The sequence below is a fragment of the Sus scrofa genome, chromosome 1 (assembly GCF_054392235.1).
Source record: "Sus scrofa isolate SSC_HxYL_T2T_F1_AM1 chromosome 1, Sscrofa_HxYL_maternal_Yorkshire_Landrace_v2.0, whole genome shotgun sequence".
NCBI classification, from domain to species: Eukaryota; Metazoa; Chordata; class Mammalia; order Artiodactyla; family Suidae; genus Sus; species Sus scrofa.
In genome coordinates, this window is record NC_139383.1 from 156,456,707 (window position 1) to 156,479,906 (window position 23,200).

General features: G+C 44.9%; 1 protein-coding gene across 5 annotated transcripts in view; it reads left to right on the top strand.

Moving 5' to 3' along the window:
* Positions 1-23,200, top strand: part of PCSK6 (proprotein convertase subtilisin/kexin type 6) — a 188,512-nt gene that overhangs the window by 129,029 nt on the left and 36,283 nt on the right. For all 5 annotated transcript variants that reach the window (XR_014840546.1, XM_021098934.2, XM_021098945.2 and 2 more), the window contains exon 13: positions 1,163-1,299. Coding sequence is in view for 4 of the 5 variants with exons in the window: in XM_021098934.2 (XP_020954593.1) it covers positions 1,163-1,299 (137 nt within the window). In the remaining variant the exon portion in view is untranslated. The remainder of the gene's footprint in view (positions 1-1,162; positions 1,300-23,200) is intronic.

The window sequence follows — 23,200 nt, forward strand, 5'->3', positions numbered from 1 at the left end:
TAGTCGGATCTGCTAACCACTGATCCACGGTGGGAACTCCAGAGCACGTTCTCTTGGTAAACATTTTTTTACAATGGGTGTTTGAAGGAGCCCTGATTGGGAATAGAATCTTACAATACACAAAATATATATCTGAATTTCTGATGAATGGTAAAAAGCCCTGGATTTAAAACCTGTTATCCCAAAACAGAGATAGAAAACTAGACTGTAAAAGAAGAATAAAATGAAGAGCCTGGAATTGTTTTTTTCTATGGAGGAGAGACGGGGGTGGTGGGGGGGCACCAGGTGCTGGGACAGAAGGGGATGCCAGTGACTTGCTCCCTGTTTCTGCCTGAACCGAGCATGCGAAACAGACCAGGGCCAGAGGTCCAGAAGGAAAGACCTACTTCCAGTTTGGAAGGACCAAGTAGCTTGCGCGCTTGCAGGGAGGTAGCCATGGGGGAGCACCCAGGGGTGCCTCTCACCCTCAGTGGATGACCACCAGGGTGGTTGTGTCCTCTCCTCCACAAGGGAACTCTGGAAACCTGCTAAGCCCTGGAGATTAAGGGACAACATCTTTCCACACATTTGCGTAGTTGTTCATTTTTCCTTATTGATATCTTCTGGAGAAGAACCACAAGAGCTGCAATGTGAAAGTTTTCTTCATTCCATAAACCAGCATTTTAGAAGGGCCTCCTCAGTGATGCCCTCGGGATTTGGGGGGACATTTCAGGTGGCCCAGCCTCCATTGGCTTTCATGCATTCCAGGCCCTGGGGGCATGGGCTCAGTAGGATCCCTCCTGGGGTGGAATGTGGTGAGGTGTTCACTGGTGATGGAAAGAACCCAGGACAGGAGTCAAAATGCTCCCAAGGAAACTGTAGCTCAGCCGGTCACTGGAAGGGGTCCTGTGATCTCTGGGCTGCGTTAGGATAGGGGGAAAAGCACCCCAATGAGGCTCTGTCTTAAACTGAGCGTGGCCGCTCCCTTGGAAGGTTTGGAAACCAGTGAGATGGTGCGCCAGTTGAGGGCCAGACCCCTTCTGCCCTGGGCGGGGGGCACTTCAACCAACTGTACAGTTACCTGAGTATAATTCCCAGGCAGGAGAGCCCTCCTCGGGCTGGTCGCCCCACCCAACACCCCTTTCAGGACCCTTGTGTTCTGACGCCAAATCTCCAATTGCAGATTGCTGGATCATTCCAATGAAGGGTTTACAAACTGGGAGTTCATGACTGTCCACTGCTGGGGAGAGAAGGCCGAGGGGGAATGGACCTTGGAAATCCAAGACATGCCGTCCCAGGTCCGCAACCCAGAGAAGCAAGGTCAGTGGCTCTTGAGATCATCCCAGGAACTTGTCAGCCTGTTTGTTACCTCTAGACTTTTATTCAGTCATTCTTTGATGCTTTTCTTGGAGGTAAAATTAACATGATATAAATTTCGCTGCTGTAATCATTATTAAGTGTATAATTCAGTGGCTTTCAGTACATTCGCAGTGTTAGGCAGCTATCACCACTGTCTAATTCCACAACTTGTTTGTCACTCAAAACAGAAATCCTGATACCCATTAAATAATCACCTCCATTCCCCATCCCCGCCCAGCCCCTAGAATCTCCTTATCTACCTTCTCTTTCTGGATTTGCCTCTTCTGGACATTTCATCGAATGGAATCATGCAACATGTGACCTTTTGTGCCTGGCTTCTTTCATTTAGCATAATGTTCATTCATATTGTGCTGGTATCTTACTTTATCCCTTTATAAGCCTAAATACCCTTCCATTGTATGGATACACCATGTTTGTTTATCCATTCGTCGGTTGATGGACAGTAACCTAGTTTCTACTCAATAGCTAATGTGAGCATCCACGTACAAGCTCTTGTGTGAACATATGCTTTCAGTTCTTTTGGTTGTATACCTAGGACTGAAATTACAAGAGGTCTATGTTTACCTTTTTGAGGAACTGCCAGACTGCTTCACAGTGGCTAGACCATTCTACATTCCTACCAGCAAGCTAGGAGGATTGTAATTTCTCTACCAGAACTTGTCCTTACCAGGACTTTTTAAAAAATGATAACCGTCCTAGTGGTTAGTGGTGGTGAAGTGGTGTCTCATTGTGGTTTTGATTTGTATTTCCTTAATGATTAGTGATGTTGAGCATCTTTTCACATGTTCATTGGCTGTTTTATATCTTCTTTGGAGACATGTCCATTTAAGTCCTTTGCCTACTTTTAAATTAGGTTGTTTGTCTTTTATCATTGAGTTATAAGAGTTTTTTAAAGATCATGATTTGCAAGTTTTTTTCTCCCATTCTGTGGGTTTTTCTTTCAGTTTGTTCATACTGTCCTTTGGTGCACAAATGTTTTTTATTTTGATGAAATTCCATTTATTTTTTCCAGTTTTGCTTCACTTTTAATGTCATATATAAGAAACCATTGCCTAATATGAGGTAACATAGATTGAATTCTTTGTTTTCTTCTAGCAGTTTTATCTATTAGCTCTTATGTTTAGGAGTTGGATTCATTTTAAATTAATTTTGTGTATACCATAAGGTAAGAGTCCAAATTCACTTTTTGCGTTTAACTGTCTAGTGGTCCCAGCACCATTTGTCAAATGGTTTTAATGCCTTGTCTAAAGTCAGTTGGCCACAGATGTACATGAGCTTGTTTCTGGACTCCCAGATCTATGTCATTGGTCTGTAGGTCTGTCCCTGTGCCAGTACCACACTGGGTTATGGTTACTGTAGCTTTGTAGTAAGTTTTGAAATCAGGGACATATGAGTCTTCCAACTTTCTCTTTTTCAATGTTGTATTTCAGGTCCCTTACAATTCCTTGTCAATTTCTGCAAAAAAAAAGGTCATTGGAATTTTGATGGCAGTTTTGTTGAATCTGTGGGTCAGTTTGGGGAGTATGGCCATCTTAACATTACGAAGTTTTCCCATCTGGGGACCAGATGTCTTTCCATTTATTTAGGGCTTCTTCATTCAGCAGTGTTTTATAGTTTTCAGTCTACTTCCTTGGTGTCATGTTCCTAAGTTATTATTCTTTTCGATGCTATTATAAATGGAATGGTTTTTAAATTTTTTCAGATTATTTATTTCCCTGGTAATTCTTGCTCCTTTTCATAGCTCTTTTAGATAATAATCACCTTTTTTATGGAGTTTTTAAATTTTTATTTATTTATTTATTTTTGTCTTTTTTTTACGCCCACACCTGCAGCATATGGAGGTTCCCAGGCTAGGGATCCAATCAGAGCTGTAGCTGCTGGCCTAGGCCAGAGCCACTGCAACGCCAAATCCAAACCACATCTTCGATCTACACCACAGCTCATGGCAATGCCAGATCCTTAACCCACTAAGCAGGGCCAGGGATTGAACTTGCATCCTCATGGATACTATTTCAGATTCATTTCCTCTGAGCCACGATGGGAATTCCTAATAATGATCTTTTTAACCAATCTTTTTGAATGCCTACTATGGGCCAGCTGTTGATCGAACTGGCAGGGTACATACACCAGAAAGGAAAGGCAGAATAACCATGATGTCTTGTCTTGTCTTGCACCACTGAGGTGCTGAGCTTTTCCACGGCTCTTTCTGTTGGACTCATGGTGAGGTATGCAGACTGCACTCCAGTCCTGCTTGCCTGTGGAGTGCGTTTCCCCAAGGGTTGCTTTCTCTGATCTGCTGTTCCCTGCGGCCTTCTCTGTGTAGATGTGTTCTACACAGAGAACACATCTTGATGACCCTAAACCCTTCCTCTGCTCTGTTTCTTTTCTGATGCCCCGTAAAACAGAGTTTCATGGATTTTTTTTTTAGGCCAGGGAGAAGAGAAGGGCATTGACTTGTTTTATGCAAAAAATTGACTTTAATTTTTTAAAGTATTCTGTAATAAATCATAATGGAAAAGAATATGAAAAAGGGTTTTTTTATTGAACTATATTTGATGTATAATGTGTTAATTTGCTGTACCAAATTTTTAAATCATTTGGAATTACCATCTTTTAAAAGTAGATGCTCCTCAGTTTGTCCTTTAAAAGCCCAAGGGTACTGGCCCGTATTAAACGTCGAGGACTGACTTGTCACGACAGCTACATCCCCTGCTACATGGGCACAAATCAGAGTCTCCACGCCAGCACTCACTATGGAATTGTGAATAGAGGAGGGAGAGGGTCTGACCCTCTGTGAGGACAGGCCCACTCTGACAGCTCCATCACTGTGGCCCCAGTGTGTGTTGGGAGGGCAGAGGCAGGGAGGCCAGTTAGGAGACCATCACAGTGGCAGGTTGAGGTGACCCAGACCAGGGGCAGTAGTGGAGGTGGAGTGGCTTGAAACTGGAGTCAAAAGAATGTGCCAACACATCGAATGTGGGCTCTGAGAGGAGAGGGGCACCAGTGACTCCAGAGGTTTTGTCCTGTGCAATGGGAGACACAGTTGCAATTTCCTAGGTCTAGAACAGCACAGGGAGAGCAGGTGCTGGGGACAAGACTGAGAGCCCAGTTTGAAGGTGTCTGCGACAAATCCAGGTAGAGGCTTATACTTGGAGGTCAGGGGAGGTCTGGACAGGAAAACACATTTAAGTGCCATCAGCAAATGGCCGTGAGTGTGGAGGAGCTCACCCAGGGGTTAGTGGGGAGACCCTGGGCATGCAGGGTGTGGGCACTAAAAGGGACTCTGTTTCCATAACAATGATCGCACACAGGTGCCCAAGCCAAGCTAGGGGCCTCTTCGGCGCAGCACAGGATTGCATGCTGTGCACCTCCCCTCCCCATCCCGCCTGCACCGCTCTTGTCCTGCATGGTAACCTTTGCCCTCTGAGGTCCTGTCTGGCTCCCTCAGTGTCCCCAGAGCCACCTGCTGCGGGGCTGGGAATAGACACAGTAGATGTTTGGTGAATGAATGACAGTAGTGATCATCCTGTGACCAGATGCTCTGTGTGCTGCAGAGGACACAGGCTTAGCGGAGGCAGGGCGTGACCCCAGATTAAGTCCTGAAACAGGCTGGTCTCCATCCTAGGGCATGGGGAGAGTCAGGGGAGACAGGGGTAGGATAAACACCTCCTGGTTCCCTCTATCTCTGAGCTTCTGTGACTTACAAGAAATGGGGGAAGGGGACACTTTCTTTAGCATTTGTCCTAGAGGGTCTGTACCTTCCCATAGCAGCCTCTGGGGTTGGCTGCACCCTGCAGAGCTGTCTTGTCTGAGCTGGTCTTTGGGGAACTAGGCATTGACACTCTGCCTGCTCTTCTTTCTGTGCAGGACCAGGATGGGCTCCTGTGTCCTGAAGCCAGCTCAGCACATCCCGATGTTAATGAGCGCTTCCTCCTCCTCCTCCTTGAGTGCAGCAGAAGTCATTGTTGGTTCCATCAGCATCTCTGCACAGTAGAGGGAGGGCAGGAGGAAAAGCATGAGAACCATCTTAAACTAGTCTGTTTTTCCAAGCGGGGTGACCCACAACCCTGAAATGTGCAGGTCAGCCCAGGGAGCCCTCAGCCTGGGAAGGTGCAGGAAGACCAGGGTTTCCCACTGACCCAGGGTCACAGAGCCCAGCAGCTGTCCCATCGGTGTTGTTGGTGCCGAGGTTGTGATGGATCCCACTGGGCATGTCTTCCCCTCCCTCGTTTGTCTGCTCAGGAGGTCTGTAGGGACCACCGACCTTGGTGCCGGGAGTAAAGCAGCAACGCAAAGCCATGGCGCTTGGAATGAGCAGCCCATTCTCCTCTCCTTCTGCGGTGATGCCAAGAACAGTTCCTGGGCCTAGGGGCTGCGTCTCTGTGTTGTTGATTTCAGTCTCCCTCAAATCTCTGCAACTTCATTGCTTAAGAAGAAAAGCCCAGCTCAGTGCCAGTAGTGTACTGGATGGAAGTGCTTTAAAATCTGAGCTAATACCCGGGGTTTATTGGGTGATTAAGTCATCTGAATGACATGCTCGCTCAAATAGTACTCACCTCCTGTCAGACTTAACTTGAGTTATGTCATTTGTTTTAAAACTCTTTTTATAAAACTGAGGAGCAGCTTAGTCATCTGTTTCCTTCTTCAGTTCCTGAGCCAAGGGAAGGGTGTGTCTTCTCCCAGAATCACTCTCCTCTGCAGGAGAGTGAGGGGTGGAATCAGTGCAGTCCTGCTTCACAGCTGGGTTGCATTTGCAAGTGGCTTTTCAGCCATTCCCATTGGTGTTCAGCGCACCTTTGTTGAATTCTACTTAGAGCCTGATCTGGGGATACTAGGACCTTTCCCTCACTGGGGAAGCAGGGCTGGGCTCAGGTGTGGGAGAGAGGGCATCCACTGTGGGCAGGTGGGCCAGCAGAGCCCCTGCAGACCACACCACTGCCAGGCAGAGAGTGGCACGGCCTGGGAGAGCAAGGGTCCCATCCTCAGAACATCTGTCAGGCAAGCGTGGCTGCATTTTGGAAAGCGTCCATCTCGAACACTCAGAATTTTTCACACAGGAAGTTCTAGTTCTCTGGGCAACGTGTGTGTTTCTCCTGTATCTGGCCCAGGGCAGGCCTGGATTGCTTCCTCTGGACCCTACTTTCCTGAATCTCTGGTGTCTTGGTTCAGGCTGCCGTAATAGAGAATCATAGGCTGGGGGCACTTAGAAACAACAGAAATGTGTTTCTCCCATTTCTAGAGGCTGGAGGCCCAAGGTCAGTGGCTGGAGTGGTCAGCTTCTGGTGAGGGCCCTCTCCTGGGGTGTAGATGGCCGCCTTCTTGCTGTGTCCTCACACGGTGGAGAGAGAGCTCGCTGGCTCTCTGGGGTCTCTTTCAGTAGGGCGCTAATCCCATTCAGGAGGGCTCCACCTGTAACCTAATTGCCTCCCAAAGGCCCCACCTCCTCATACGTCACACTGGGCTTAGATTTCAATTTGGGGGGACGGAGACATTCCGTCCATAATGACATCTGGCCTCAGTTCTGGGATGAAGATGAACACACTTTCTGGGGATTGTGGGGGAGGGGTTGTTCAGAAGGTGATGACCCAGGCCAAGTTTTGAGGGGCAAGGCCTCCCCATCTGCCTGCCCATGTTGGTGGTCACACCTGAGGTACAAGGCAAAGCCTGCATACCTGCACAGGTGAGGCCAGCCTCCTGCCCAGGTGTGTGTGCCACTCATCCTCCTGTGATCTGGGACTCCCACAGGTACCCCTGCTGCTTGCAAGGCTGCGGGGCCTCCCACTTAGTTGGGATGGAGCCTGGCTTTGAGCCGCAAAGTCCTCCCCCGGTCACCCAGTGCACACTTAGCTGCTACGTGCCAGGTCTGCTGGGCAGGCACAGGGCTGCCTTGTTCCTTCCTCACTTCTGCACCCTTTGCAGCCTGAGTGCCCTACTCAGTGCCCCACTCTGAGACTTTGGTTAGGGGTGTGGTTTCCCTCTGTGTGGGAACCCACACTCCCCTGTGGGGGGAGTCTGGAGGCAGCGATGTTTAAATGGAAAACATAATCAAGCATCCTTCCAATCCTCTTTCTGTGATTGACACTAAGTGTCTTATTTCATGGCCCCAGCAGGAGTTAGTTTTACATACTTGGCACTCACATCACAGTAAATACACTGTCTGACATAATAGATGGCATTTTTTCATTCTCTTGAACTCAGGGAATTCACTTTTCTCCCCAATTAAAATTTCTTTTTCTCTACTCTTCCCTCTGTTTCCAAAAGAGCAGCAACCCACATGTGCCAGGTTTTTCTTGGTTTCAGCAGCATTTCCAGGATCCCACTGATCTGAGGAAGAAGGAAAATTTATCAAAGCAGCAGGAGAGGAATAGGATGATCATTAATGCTTATGCATTTTCCATAAGTGCTATGGAAAAACACCAGTGGGTGTTATCTCATTGGTGAAAGTCAGTATAGAACCAGGGCATCTTAAACAGAGTCCTAGATGATAAGGAATTAAGTTTATGAAAATAAAAAGGTCTTATTGCGACTGATACACACCATAGTATGTGCAAGTGAAATATTAACAACATCTACAGTTTGCTTTAGAACACCCAGGGGTATGGGATGGGGCAGTGGAGAATGGGGAGGGATAGACAGAGCAGCTGGGCAAAATGTCGATGGTTGTTGGGACCATCTGATGGAGAGGTAGGAATTCACTGTCCTGTTCTCTGATTTGTGTGTATTTGAAAAGTCCCATCAAGGAAAGTTTTTTGAGTCTGGGTTAATAGATGCAAACTATTACGCTTGGAGTGGATAAGCAATGAGATCCTGCTGTATAACCCAGGGGGCTATATCTAGTCACTTGTGATGGAGCATGATGTGAGAAAAAGAATGTATATATATCTGTGTGTGTGTGTGTGTGTGAGTGAGTGAGTGATGGGGTCACTTTGCTGTACAGTAGAAATTGATAGAACACTGTAAACCAACTATAATGGAAAAAATTAAAGCAATTAAAAATAAATAAATAAATAAAATGCATATATGGGGAACATTTTCTTCCAAAGTGGTCAGGAGGAGAGACTATTGTAGAGGTTTGGAGTGCACAATTAAATAAAATAACGTAAAAATGTAGATGCTTTAGGAGTTACCACTGTAGTACAATGGGATCAGCAGTGTCTCTGCAGCACCAGGACGCAAGTTAGATCCCCAGCCCAGTATAGGGAGTTAAAGGATCCGATGTTGCTGCAGCTGCAGCATAGGTCCCAACTGTGGCTCAGATCTGATCCCTGGGAATGCCATGTGCCGAAGGGTGTCCAAAAAAGAAAAAAAGAAGATTTGGATGGTTTAGAGCAAATACACCTCAATTCTCCATGAGTGTGAGAAAAAAAATGTCCAGTAAGCCATTGAAGAACTGGGTTCTTTGGACTTTCTTTGCCTCAGTCAGTCAATCTTCAGTCTATCAAGGAATGAGGCATGTGTGAGTATGTGCGTGCAGGTATGCGAGTAGGTGCGTGTGCATGTGTATTATGCGTGGGTACATATGTATGTACATGTGTACACATGTATGTATGTGGATATAACACACACATGTGCATGTGTGGGTTTGGACGGGCTTGTGTGGGTTTGGACGGGTTTGCAGGTATGTGTCAGAGTGTGTGTATTTGATTGTTTTTGAAAAAACAGCACAGCCTGGAGGTGGAGCCCTGGAGCCAGCCTGCTCATCAGGCCCAGAACTGCCTCTCACTGGACAGGTCACTCTACACTGGCCTCGGGGCCTCGTCTGCATGGTTGTTGGGAAGATTAAATGAAGTGGCACGTGGGACAGGCTTAGGGGTATGAACATGACTCCTCCTCATGGCAGCTACTGAGTGTGTGTTTTTATCACCGTCTTGTGGGAGCAGAAGCCAGTTCAAGATACATCTGGAGCCTGACTGAGCTCACCCAGCCATCGGGGCACAGCCTGGACTCGGGAGTGCTTTTGACCTCAGTCAGGCTCAGCTCACTCTATCCCTCCACCCCACCTCCACCCCAGACTCCCCTCAGGTGCCCCAAGCAGGCACCCTGGATGGACATTTTCCTCTTTAAGGCTGTGGCCAGCGCTTTTCAACGTGTTTGGCTTTGGGATATTTGTGTTTTTTTGTTTGTTTGTTTTGTTTTTGCTTTTTAGGGCCGCACTTGTGGCATATGGAGGTTCCCAGGCTGGGGTCCAATCGGAGCTATAGTTGCCAGCCTACACCACAGCCACAGCAACACCAGATCTGAGCCACGTCTGCAACCCACACCACAGCTCATGGCAACACCAGATCCTCAACCCACCGAGTGAGGCCAGGGATCGAACCCACAACCTCATGGTTCCTAGTTGGATTCATTTCCACTGCACCACGACGGGAACTCCTGGCTTTGGGATATTTGTAATTGGGTTTTTTAACTTAAAGTATTGCAATTAGAAGGTAAAAATCAAATGAAATAACACAGACTAGTAGGTGCCTTGTATAGGCGTATCTACTCTGCATGAGGGTCAGGGCTCCTGGGAGGCCTTTCTCCTGAGAGGCTGCCTCACCTGGCCTGAGGCTCCAGAGAGCACTGGACTTCTGAGACCTCACTTAGACTGACAGGTATGGGCACAGCCCTTTATTTTTTTTTTTAACCTACAAGGTTCTTGAAATACAATAGGCACTTAGAATACCTGGTTATCGATTTTTAAGGGTTTTTCATGTACACCCTGCTCCTTCCATATCATTGAGATTTCAGTTCTTGGCAAATGTACCATTTTAAACACACTCCCAGTAAATATCACCATGAAATTAAGGGGAGGGGGAGCTTGACTGAATGATTATGAAGTTCTCTGGGACAGGGAGACTAGAGATGGAAATCTGGAAAAAAATTAAATGCAGATGTTTAAACATATTTTTAAACTATAATAATTAAAATGGTGTGGCATTGGATCTAGAACAGAGAGATGAGTCAAGGGGAGCAGAATAGATAGTTCACAAACAGCCATGTAGACACACCAAGTGTCGTGTTTCAAAAGGTGGGGAAAGAATAAAGTGAATAAAAGCTATTGACTTACCATTTGGAAAGGAAATCATTAACTTAGATTTATACACATAAAATTAGAAACTTCTGTTTGGCCAAAGATACCATACAATTAAAATTAGAAAAATATTTATAAAATATTTTGGACAAATTCCAGTCATTCACAGATGGTCTTTTTCACTTCTCTGTTGCCCGAGGACTGCAATCTTTTTCTTTTTTTCTTTTTTCTTTTTGACTTTCTAGGGCCATACCTGCAGCATATGGAGATTCCCAGGCTAGAGGTGGAATCAGAGCTGTAGCCTCCCGCCTACGCCACAGCCACAGCAACGCCAGATCCCTAATCCACTGAGCAAGGACAGGGATTGAACCCACATCCTCATGGATACTAGTTGGGTTCCTTAACCTCTGAGCCACGACAGGAACTCTGAGGACTGCAGACTTTTTCTGTGAAGGGTTTTGACTCAACTCTGCCATTATAGTGCAAAAACAACCACTGAAAATTTGTAAATGGAGAGCATGCTGTGTTCTAACAGAACTTTACAAAAACAGGCAGTGGCTCTAGCCTGTTTACATGTTACACTTGTATTGAGTATGTGCTTTATTACTTGGCAACGAAGACACCTGTTTGTTTTAGTATTTTTTGAGGTATCCCATTCAGGCCCCATTTTCCCACCCAAGGACCCGTATCCATATTGTCCAATGTGCTGGTGAATGTTGAACAGTTAGTGCTCTGAGGGGAAATTATGTGTGTCTACATGTCACGTAAGTTTATCATAAACTTTCCTGTTGCAAAGTACGTGTAGCACAAAATTCACAAATGAAAATAAAATATACACTCTTTGCTTTGTAAATTCCACCTGGCCCAGATATTGATAACTCAGAGCATGCTTTCATTAGTTTTCACCAAACTCCGGTAGCCATGGCCAGCCTATGGATGCAGCTGATGAGCAGCCAACTTTCCCAGGTAAATAGAGGTCTGAACTTCCTTTGTCAACGACACGCACAACTTCTTTGCCAAACTGGATAGTAGTTTTCAAAAACTGGAAGGATATTTCCACAATTTTTTTATGCTGCTTCCAGTGTAATGACCACAAACACAGTACACTTGTAAGTTTAATCTGTTATTAGCATTTTCTCTGTCACTTTCTTTAGTCTGGAAAATCACCAGTAAACCCTCCCTTGTTGCATTTGTCAATTTCCACATGCTCATGCTGCCACCGGAACTGAGTTCAAGGTGCCGAGGTGATGACTCTGCAGGCAGCGCTGGGGGGAGATGTGGGAGAGCAGCCCCTGGTAGAGAGTATTTCCACTATGTAGACAGAATACCTTGGAGACCACTGAACTGCTGACCTCTGCAGTAGGCAAATACCTGCTGACACAGAGTTCTAAAGTATAGGGTCACTTTCAAAGACAAGATAAAGGAGCTATGCATTAACCATACTGTTCTATAAGCAGCAGCACTATGCCCTAGTGATATGCACCAGTAACTTCCTTGCTAGTAGTTTCCTTTGTTATTCAATAAGAGATAGCTTTGTCATTACCTGTGCCTGTTCCTGCTCACTAACCTACATACATCACCTTCCTTAATAAAAGTCCTGTAGGCTAAAGTCTGGGCGTCTTTATTCTGCAGAATGGAGTGCTTCCTGGTCCCCCACTTTCTAAATGTAAAGAGTCTTGTGTGTTTTGTTACCTCTCGGTCCCTCTTTCAGGAGCTCCCGTTGCCCTGTAGCACTAGACTCGCAAGAATAGATGTAAATACCCCCCGCCCAAAATAGAAAATGACAAAGTAAAGTAACGAGGAAGCAATGATTTTTGAATATTGTTACCTTTGTTCTCAAATATAATTTGTTTAATTGTAATTTTGTATAGTTTAATTTTTAATAATGGCTGTGTTAAAACCCAGCTCACGTGTTCTTTTTTTTTTTTTTTGCTACATTTATTTTTATTTCTAAATGTGGTTTGTTTGTTTTTTGTCTTTTTAGGGCCACACCCGTGGCATATGGAGGTTCCTAGGAGTCTAATTGGAACTACAGCTGCTGGCCTACACCACAGCCACAGCAATGCCAGATCCAAGCCTCATTTGCAACCTACACCACAGCTCAAGGCAGATCCTTAACCCACTGAGCGAGGCCAGGGGTTGAACCTGCAACCTCATGGTTCCTAGTCAGATTCGTTTTCACCGCACCACGACGGGAACTCCTCTAAATGTTTTATATGGTGTAATATTGTTACGGCAGCTGCCCAGCAGCCCTGCGCCGAAGCATATCAGCTTTGGCGACAGCCCTATGGCTGTAGTGTACCAGCTCCAGCAGCTCTGTGGCTGCAGTGTATCAGCTCTTTTACCCGGTGAGAAACCAAGTGAGCACTCAGAAAGTTGGAGAACTCAGGTTTATTACGCCGGCGGGTTCAATGGAGATTGCTCTCCGGAGTCTGAGCCCCAAAGAAGGGTTTCACAAGGCTTTTATGGGCTACCTCTTCCAGATCCATGCTTGGCTGGTCGGACTGGAGTGAGGTCAGGCAAGGTAGTAGATGTGATAATAAGTTTACAGAAGCAGATGTGTGGGGGAGGGGTGGTTAGGGGCAGTTGGCTGGACTTCGATTAGTCATCATGGCTGGGGTCTCTCCTTTCTACATTTTTATCGGGACATTTTCGCCTACAATATTAACAGGTTTATTGTGCACATGTTCTTGAAGATGTTAACAATCAGCTCTTAAAGTCAATGTGAGGTGACCCCAGCACACTCCCGCGTATTGGGAATTGTATAGGCAGAGGTCTTTCTTTGGGGATGAGTTTGCTGCTTTTCTTCCCCATTTTTAAAAAGTTTATTGAAGTATAGTTGATTTACAATATTGCATTATTTCCTGCTGTACAATAAAATGATTCAGTTACTCATATACACATATACTTTGGGGGGGGGGCACCCCCAGGCGTATGGAGTTCCCAAGCCAGGGATCAGATCTGAGCCACAATTGTGAACTACACTCAGTGCTGGATCCTTTAACCCACTGTGTCAGGCTGACGATCAAACCTATATCCTGGCACTGCAGAGATGCCACCAATCCCATTGTGCCACAGTGAGAACTCCACACATACCCATTCATTTTCAGATTCTTTCGCACATAGGTTATCACATAATATTGGGTAAAATTCCCTGTGCTATACAGCAGGTCCCTGTGGGCCATCCATTCCATACACAATAGTGTGTATGTGCCAATTCCAAACCCCCAGTCCATCCCTCCTCCAGCCTGTGCCCTTTGGTAACCATAAGTTTGCTTTCAAAGTCTGTGAGTCTGTTTTGTAAATAAGTTCATTTGTATCATTTTTTTTTAGATTCCACTTGTAAGTGGTATCATATTAATTTCACTGTCTGAATTCACTTACTTTGATAATCTCTAGGTCCATCCATGTTGCTACAAATGGCATTATTTCATTCTTTTTTATGGCTGGGTAGTATTCCATTATATATATATGGCTATTATGAATAGTGCTGCCATGAACATCGAGGTGCATGTATCTTTTTGAATTGTAGTTTTGTCTGAATATTTGCCTGGGAGTGGGATTGTTGGATCATATGGTAGTTCTATGCTTAGTTTTTTAAGGAACCTCCATACTGTTCTCCATAGTGGTTGTACTAAATTACATTCCCACCAACAGTGTAGGAAGGTTCCCTTTTCTGCACACCCTCTCCAGTATTTATTGCTTTAGACCTTTTGGTGATGGCCATTCTGATTGGTGTGAGGTGGTACCTCACTATAGTTTTGATTTGCGTTTCTCTAATAATTAGTGATGTTGAGCATCGTTTTATGTGCTTTTTTGGTCCTAGATGAGTTTGCTTTACGGGGGGTGCATTCAGTTATGACCCCAGTTCAGACCTTATGAGGCGCTCTGCCCTCCACCCCTCAACTCCTCTTCATCCCAACAGCCAGTCCCTCTGAGCAGAGACTTGGCCCCTCCCCAAGGATCAGGCATCACAATCAGGGTCTCTTATTTCATTGGTTTATTTCTTTCCAAGACCCATTTGGAGGAATAAAGGTCTAATTGCCATTGGTTTAACTGCTTATTTACTAAATCAAGCTATTTTTTTAAACTAAATGTTGCTAATCAGTAAACAGTTGTCATTTGAATTCTCCATATGCTAAAAAAAAAAAGTCATTTTTCTAAGGGGGATAATTAAAAGAGTATTTGGTATAAAAAAATTCCAATACACATGCGAACACCTTCTTTATCTCTAGCATCTCAACTCTCATGGTTAGATGCTTGCAAAGAGAAGGTTATACTGTTATAGCCTTCATATAAAAAGAGTCACTAAGTCATTTCCAGACGTCCAAGAAATATGCAAAGCATCCCACTGAAAAAATAGACAAAGAGCTTGAAAAAGAAATTCATCAAGAAAGACTACCCGTAACCAGTAAACAAAATATATTGAAGATATTTCATCTTTGCAGTAATGTAATAAAATATAAATTAAAATATCAGAAGGTAAATATCATGATAACAAGCCAACAAGCAGAAGATCCAGGGACTGCAAAACAAAACCCAGAATGTGCCTGGCAGTTTGTACTTGGGGCCACAGTGATTTGGTATAAAGAGCATGAATATAGACATAAAAAGGCCTGGGTCCCAACAGTAGCCTTACCAACCACTGCCTGGGAGTCCCTGTGACTGATACTAATTCCCTGTGGGTGTGTTTGAGCCTCTGGTGGGAGTGAATGTTTCCAGCACAACCTGGTATGTGTTAAGTTGTCATGGAACTTGGTCCCTCCCCCTCCACCCCCCCACCCCCACCCCACCCCCCACCAGCTCACAGGTGGAGGTTCTAACCCCAACCTTCACAAACTGATTCATTTGCCCGCTGGGAAAGCTCCAACCCAGAGATAGCAGGTAGAGACCTGCCTCCATGCCTTTGAGGAAGATTAAACTGGCTGTGATTCTGGAGAGCCCAAATTTGGGAACAACAGAATGGGGGGGGGGGGGCCCTGTGCTGAGGGCATGCCAGGATGCCCACCAGTCAACTCCTTCAAGTCTGGCGCTCAGCAGGTCCATTTCTTCTTTTTAAGCAACATTTTTTTTTTTCCCAAACGAAAGAAGCAAAACTTTGCTAACGTACAGCTTGGTTTTGAAACAGCTGTGAGGAGATAATACACCAGGAGCTGAGCTGGCTTTGAGTGGCCCTGTGTGCCTCCAGGTACATCCCAGGGTCAGAGCCCTGTAAGGAGTGCCCACATATCTTGGCTTTATTTGGAGTTCAGCCCAGCACACCCAACTTCACTGGCTCGCTTCTATGGAATCTCATCTTTGGTTTTCTCCTTCCCGCTAACCTGAAAGTTGAGGCAGGGGCAAGATTAAAGGGGTTTGGCAGAATTTTAGCGTGTTTGCCAAAATGTGCTGAGTAAGCTATAGGGGCCCAGATAAGGTATGAAGCTCAAACCTGAGTCACATTCACACTGAGCTGCCTGAGAGAAGGCAGTGTCTATAGAAGGGGTGGGAGAGGGAGAACAGGCTGCTGGAGTCAGGGTGCGGCATTCAAGCCTGCTTGGGGTGAGCCCAGAGCAAAGTGTCTGGTGGGTGTGATTGAGTTCCAGATGGGTGGCTTTTGGGCCTGGTTCTAGAACCTCTTGGTCTCCTTACCTGCACATGCGTGATGGGAATAATAGTATTGCTTTGTGGGCCTGGGTGAGGTTCAGATATAGGTTTTATGCAAACAAATACTTCATGAGGAATTTTAAGGTTTTAGGATAATGACCTGAAGCATCTAAAGCATCAACACTCTCTCAGTGTTACACTTCCCTGGAACCCATCACATGTCTCTTTTATGTCACTTTCTGTGATTATGTCTTTTTTTTTTTTTTTTTTTTTTTGTCTTTTTGCCTTTTCTAGGGCCGCTCCTGCAGTATGTGGAGGTTCCCAGGCTAGGGGTCAAATCGGAGCTGTAGCCATCGGCCTACACCAGAGCCACAGCAACACGGGATCCAAGCCGCATCTACACCACAGCTCACGACAATGCCGGATCCCTAACCCACTGAGCAAGGCCAGGGACTGAACCCGCAACCTCATGGTTCCTAGTCGGATTCGTTAACCACTGCGCCATGACGGGAACTCCTCTGTGATTCTGTCTTGTGCTATTATATCGTGCCTTACATCCTAGGTCACTTGAATGGAAGGCAAGGGACCAAAGAAAGCCCAGTTAAGTACATTCTTTTCAAGCTTTACTCATGGTCATCCATGCATTCTACCTTGAATTGTGTGTATAGATTATGGTTTATCCACACATCTCACACCTGGTCCATCATGGGCTCTCCAGGTTGGTTCAGACCGGCTGCCCTTGGGCCTCACCTCTTGCTTGGTGGAGATATCCGGCCCCCTTGACTCCCCAGCTCCCCCAGCCTCCCCTGAGGTGCAGGCTGAGCTAGGACACAACTGCCTATTCCCACACAGGTAGGAGCTGCATTGGCTTTAGGGTGTCAGTCACCCCAAGAGGATGTGGGGAGGCTGGCCCTTTCTCTCCACTTCCAGATGAAGTGTGAAATCCAGGCTTTCCACTGTCAACTTAAAAAAATACACAACCTAATAGTTGAGAGCTGTGTTTTATTTGGCGGGCAAAACTGAGGACTTGAGCCCAGGACTCAGCTGCTCAGGGCTCCAAAGAGGTAAGGGAGAAGCCAGGATATATAGGGGGTTTTGCAACAAAGACCAGGTAGTTGGAACAGCTGAAGATTTCTGTTAATGAAAGAAAATCATCTGATAGCTATCTGAAAATCTATCTCGGCGCACTTAGTGCTTTTCTAGATATGGAAGATCCAAGAGTCTGGGCTCACTGAAATCCTTCCTTTGATGTGCATTTCAGCTATCTGGGGCCAGCATCCTGTGCTTTCTCATCCTGCATCCCCTTGAGGTGCACCGTTGAGAGGTGGCTGTGGTGGCCAAGGGCTTGGCGATGGGCAACCTGTTTCCATCCTAAGTTCCCTCAGGGTTCACTCTTTGCACGGCTATAATATGATGGCTTGATGGCTGCAACATCCTTTGTTTACTGATGTGGCAGCAACATTTCGGTTCACAGCAGCATCTAGCCAACTGCAGGGGCAGGTAACACAGCCTGGGAGTGCACTGGAAGTTTGCCCAGGGAGAACTGGGAAATCAGGTTCATGCCCTTCCCAGATGGCCCCACGAGGTGTATTTGGAAGACTTTCAACCTAGCAACCTGCTGCTTTGTTGTGAAGATGCAGCCAGCTTTGTATTTGTTTCCTATTTCTGGCCTTCCCTCCTGTTCAATCTTGTTGCCCCAGGATAGCACCTCCCAATACAGCTTCAGGCTGTGGGTCTTGCCACAGACCCTTGCTCTCTAGAGAATCTTTCCCAAAGCACCTGTTCAGAAGCAGATTGAATTATGTGCTTCGATAATCCCCAGGAACTACTGGAGAGGGATGGGCCATTACGGGTATCCCACTGAGACCTGGTCCAGTGTGACTCTGCACTGATAGTCAAAGCTTGCCTTTGGAGGTGCAGTGCTCAGCGCTTGGAACACGGAGCATGAGCAGTTGTTGGATGACGGCAGAAATGAAGGTGCCCGCAACAGTGAGCCTTGATTAAATCAAGAACTCATATCATTTGAATCAATTCTGTTTTCAGCTGTGCACACCAAATAAAATGTTTAACAATTGGTTGAAAGAGGAAGAAATTACTCTCTCCTGTGACAATTTTTCCCCTTTTTTCATCATAAAAAATGTCCATGGTTTCTTATTTTCTATTCAGTAGCCCTTTCACACATTTCTTTCTTCCTGAGAGTATAGCTGTTCTATTTTCTTGCTGGTTTTATTGACCACTGTTGAATTGACATATGTTTTGAGCTAATCTTCACTTGCAAAAGAAGAATGGAGATTTTGCAATCTGTGTTCAGTGGCTCAATTCATCTTGTACTGGCAGCTAGAACACAAGTCAGATTTCAAGCACGTGCCTTCTGTGCTGGCTTCCAAGTTTGTCACTAAACTCTCATTTCTGGAATGTGCGATTACAGAGAATCACTCTCAGCCTCCTGGAAAGCAGAAATGAAGGACTTGGGAGGTCTCCAGGCGCCATACCTACGGTTGTCCAAAAGTTCCATTTTTAACCCCATTTGCTTTGAAAGTACTCAGTGTTTCAGTTTGTCTCTGTTGACTGAAAAAAAAAAAAATCAACCTGAAAGTTGAGAGACACATTTTATTCAGCAGACATTCTGAGGACTTAAGCCCAAAATGTAGCTTCTGAGATAGCTCTGAGGGACTGCTCTGAAGAAAAAAGGGAGGAGCCAAAACCCATAGGGGTTTCTGCAACAAAGACCAGGTAGTCAGAACAACAAAAGATTTCTATTAATGAAAGAAAATCAGATATCTCAAGGTAAGGAATTTAGTGCTTTTCTAGGTATGGGAAGATACAAGAATCTGAGCTCACTGAAATCATTCCTCTGATGTGCACTTCCGCTCTCTGGGGCCTGAATCCTGTGCTTTCTCATCCTGCGTCCCCTCAAGGTGCCCCATTGAGAGGTGGCTGCATGTCTGATGGTGTGATGGTGGGCATCCTGTTTCCATCTTGAGTTCCTTCTGGGCTCGCTGTCTGGGCAGCTGTAATGGGATGGCTTGATGGCTGCAGCATCCTTTGTTTACTGATGTGGCAGCAACATTTTTCATATCTCTTTACCTCCCTATTGCTCTTTCCAGGGACCAAAATGGTGGCACCATTCCCCAAAGTGTCCTAGTTCAGGAGAAAAGGGTGATACTGAAACTGACAGCACTAATGGCCTGAACCTAGCCAGTACCCAGATTGGGATTTGAACCCACAGTTTTAAATTAGAATCACTTATCCAGTGTCTGGACTCACTGAGGTTCAGGTTTTTTATGCCTCCACGCAGAAGGAATTCAACAAGAGACGAGGTGATAGGCAAGAAATAGATTTATTAAGATAGGACACTAGTGAGAGATGCAATTAGGCAGGCAAGGAGACTCTGCCCCCAGATCCAGTGGGCTACAATTTAATCATCCAAGGGGAGTGGGGGTCAGAAAAGACCGCCTCTTCCTTTTTCTTTGAACAGTAGCTCCTCCTTAGTATCCAGTAAAGTGTGTATTCAAATCAGAAGGGAGGTCCTCAAACTCCTGCCCTCGGTCTGAATTGAAATGCAGGCCTCATCCCATCTCCTACCCAGCATCTCAAGCCTCCGCCAGTCAAGCAAGCCTCCCCCAGGAGTTCCCTTCTTGGCTCAGTGGTTAACGAACCCAACTAGGATGCATGAGGTTGCAGGTTCGATTCCTGGCTTGCTCAGTGGGTTAAGGATCTGGCGTTGCTGTGAGCTGTGGTGTAGGTTGCAGACGTGGCTCGAATCCCGAATGGCTATGGCTCTGGTGTAGGCCAGCAGGTGTAGCTCTGATTTGACCCCTAGCCTGGGAACTTCCCTATGCCACAGGTGCGGCCCTAAAAAAAAAAAGAGAGAGAGAGAAAAAAGAAAAGAAAGCCTGCCATGATTCTGATGACTTTCTTGAGCAGTTATTAACTTACAGTGATCTCCCAACATTCGCTCTCTATCTATGATCCTTTATTGGGACTTCTATAACCATCTGTGCCTACTCCATCCCTATCAATACCCCACTTGTTCCAGGTGTGTGTACATGAGTCATGGCCTTTGTTATCCTGTGTTTCCTGCTCATGGATGTAACAGAGAGAGATTTTTCTTTGAGGTTTCATTTTTGCAAATAAAATTGTTGATGAAAATGATAAGGGAAGTGGAAAAGCTCTCCTGAAACCCCTCCCTCAGGTTTTCCACTGTTGCATTCAGCTAGCAAGGTGCACTTGACATTCATGCTGCCCATACTAGTCAGCCTTCTGGCAATCAGATCCCCCATCCCAGAATACACAAGTGCATTTAGTGTTTGAAGATTAGACTTTATTATTTTCAGAAACACATCATGTTCGACAATATATCTACATTTCTACTTTGTGGTTTTTTTTTTTTTTCCTTGAGATTGTACAGAGTTCTAACCATGCTGCATATATAACCTTGTATTTCTTTTTGTTACTCGCATATCAAGCATGTTATGTATTTTTATAATACTTCACCAAGTAGAAATACCATAATTTATTGAAGCAATCCTCTATCATTGGACATGTAGACTGTTTTCTGGTTTTTTTGCTATTATAAATAGACAGCACGAAAGCTTTCTCCTAAATTTAAAATTATTTCCTTGGGATCATTCACCAGAAGTAAAATTACTAGGACAAATAAGAGGTGGAAACTACAAATATACCTACTCTTAATACATATTAGCAATTTGCTTTTCAAAATAGTTGATACAACTTACAACCTCATCAGGCACAAGTAGGCACTCTCATTTGGTAGTTCTAGAAAAGATAAATTATGGCTTTCCTTAATTGTGATAATTACTAATTAGGGTGAATACTTTTCCAGATGTTTGTATACACAGTTGTATGTGTTTAATTGCCCTTTCTCTTTTTGTCCAGAGACTATTCACTGCTGTTGTTATCAAGCTAATAGGTACTCCATGTAAAATAGAGATGTAATAACCCTTTCAGTGTCATAGCTCCTATAAATATTTTTTAGTCTATTATTTGACATATATATTTTAAGATATTTTTAAATTTCTTCTTCAGGGTTTTGATAATTATTTTTTATGTCCAGTGTGTTTATGATCTGACTTTGTTGATAATCTGTTTGATATTTTTTAAGTATAAGGTAAATATTTTTCCTAAATTGCTAACAAATTACCCCAAAACAAAGACAAATCAAACTGTTAGGAGATGTTCTGGACTTCCATGTCTGACAGCAGAAAACCTAAGAAGAAAACAAGGAATACGGGGGGCACAGCGGACACGAATCTGACTAGGCACCATGAGATTGCGGGTTTGATCCCTGGCCTCGCTCAGTGGGTTAAGGATCCGGCGTTGCCGTGAGTTGTGGTGTAGGTCAAAGACATGGCTCCGGTCTCGTGTGGCTGTGGCTGTGGCGTAGGTTGGCAGCTGTAGCTCTGATTTGATTCCTAGCCTGGGAACTTCCATATGCCATGGGTGCAGCCCTAAAAAGAAAAAAGAAAAAAGAAAAAAAAAAAACAACCAACAAGGAATAGCTAGACAACTATTAAACGAGTTGTTAAAAATAATTGTAGTCGGGCAATAGTTTCAGTCAAGGTAAACAGACAAACTGCTTCATGTAGAAAACAATATTGTATTAGGTTTTTTTTTAAAAAAAAAAATATATATATATATGTTTGGTGTTGTGCCAGGAGTATTTCATTTACGTGCCTCCCCTCTTCACCTTTCTCTACCCAACTCTGCCTCAAGGCTGGCCTATCCACAGACTCTGCCTACAGCTTCTGCTTGAGTTCAGCCAAGGGGAAACTCTAGCAGGAGCATGGAGGGAGAAGGGAGATGTTCCTGTATGAATTATTTATCCCTTCGGCATCTCTCAGGGTCACAGCCCCACCTGCGCCTCGCCTGTGGAATATATTACCCCTGTGGGCTTAACACCACTTCTGTTACCAGCCCCAGGGAACTCCACCATCCCTCATGGCTGTTTTGCTCTGCTCACACCTTTGTAAATTGTCTCTTTAGTAAAGCCTCATTGGATTATCCTGGTTTAATTATGCAGCTTACTTTCTGCTGGGACTGACTGCTATAACTGTATGTAAGAATAACATCTAAACTATGAGAAAACTAGGTATTCTTGTTATGGCTTAGTGGGTTAAGAATGCTGCATAGTGTCTGTGAGGATGAAGGTTTGATCCCTGGCATCATTCAGTGGGTTAAGGATCCAGCAGTGCTGCAGCTATGGCGTAGATTGCAGCTACAGCTAAAATTCAGTCCCTGGCCCAGGGGAACTTTTGTATGCAGCAGGTGCAGCCAAAAATAGAGTAAAATAAGAAATCTTTGGGAGTTCCCATCGTGGCTCAGTGGTAATGAATCTGAGTAGTGTCCATGAGGACGCGGTTTTGATCCCTGGCCTTGCTCAGTGGGTTCAGGATCTGGTGTTGCTGTGAGTTGTGGCCTGGATCCCCACATGGCTATGGCTGCGGAATAGGCTGGCAGCTGCAGCTCAGATTTGACCCCTAGCCTGGGAACTTCCATATGCCATGGTTGCAACCCTGAAAAGACATAAGAAAGGAAGAAATCTTTGGAACTGGATGATAATAAAAATACTGCTTATCTACTCAAGTGGAATACAGGCAAAGTAATGGCGAGAGAGAAATATATTGCCCTCGCTGTGTGTGTTAGAAAAGAGGCAAGACTAATGATTAATGTGCTGAGCATCCAACTTAAGATGGTAGAAAAAGACCAACAGCATAAACTCCAAGTAGAAAAAATGAATTTTTATTTTCTTTTATTTTTCCTGTTTTTGTTTGTTTCTTTCTTTTTATGGCTGCACCTTCAGCATATGGGAGTTCCCAGGCTAGAGGTCCAGTCGACCCTTGGACACCACAGACTTGAACTGTACAGGTCCACTTATACAGGGTTATTTTTTCAATAAATAAGAACTGCTGTCCAGTACAGTCTGTAGTTGGTTGAATCTCAGATGCAGAGCACAGCTGTAGGGCTGGCTGTGGAGTTCTACCTGGGGGTTGGTACCCTAAACTCCCCGTTGTTCCACGGTCAACAATATATAACTTCAGGAATGAAAAAGGAGAAGGTCATTATAGACCCTATATACATAAAAAGTATCAGAAGAAGATATTATAACAACTTTGTGGTCAAAAAATGACATATTAAGAGAAATGAACAAAAAAAGTAACAGCAAAATTGACATAGGAAGAAATAAAAATTAAAATTGTGTGATTAAAGAAATTGATTCTA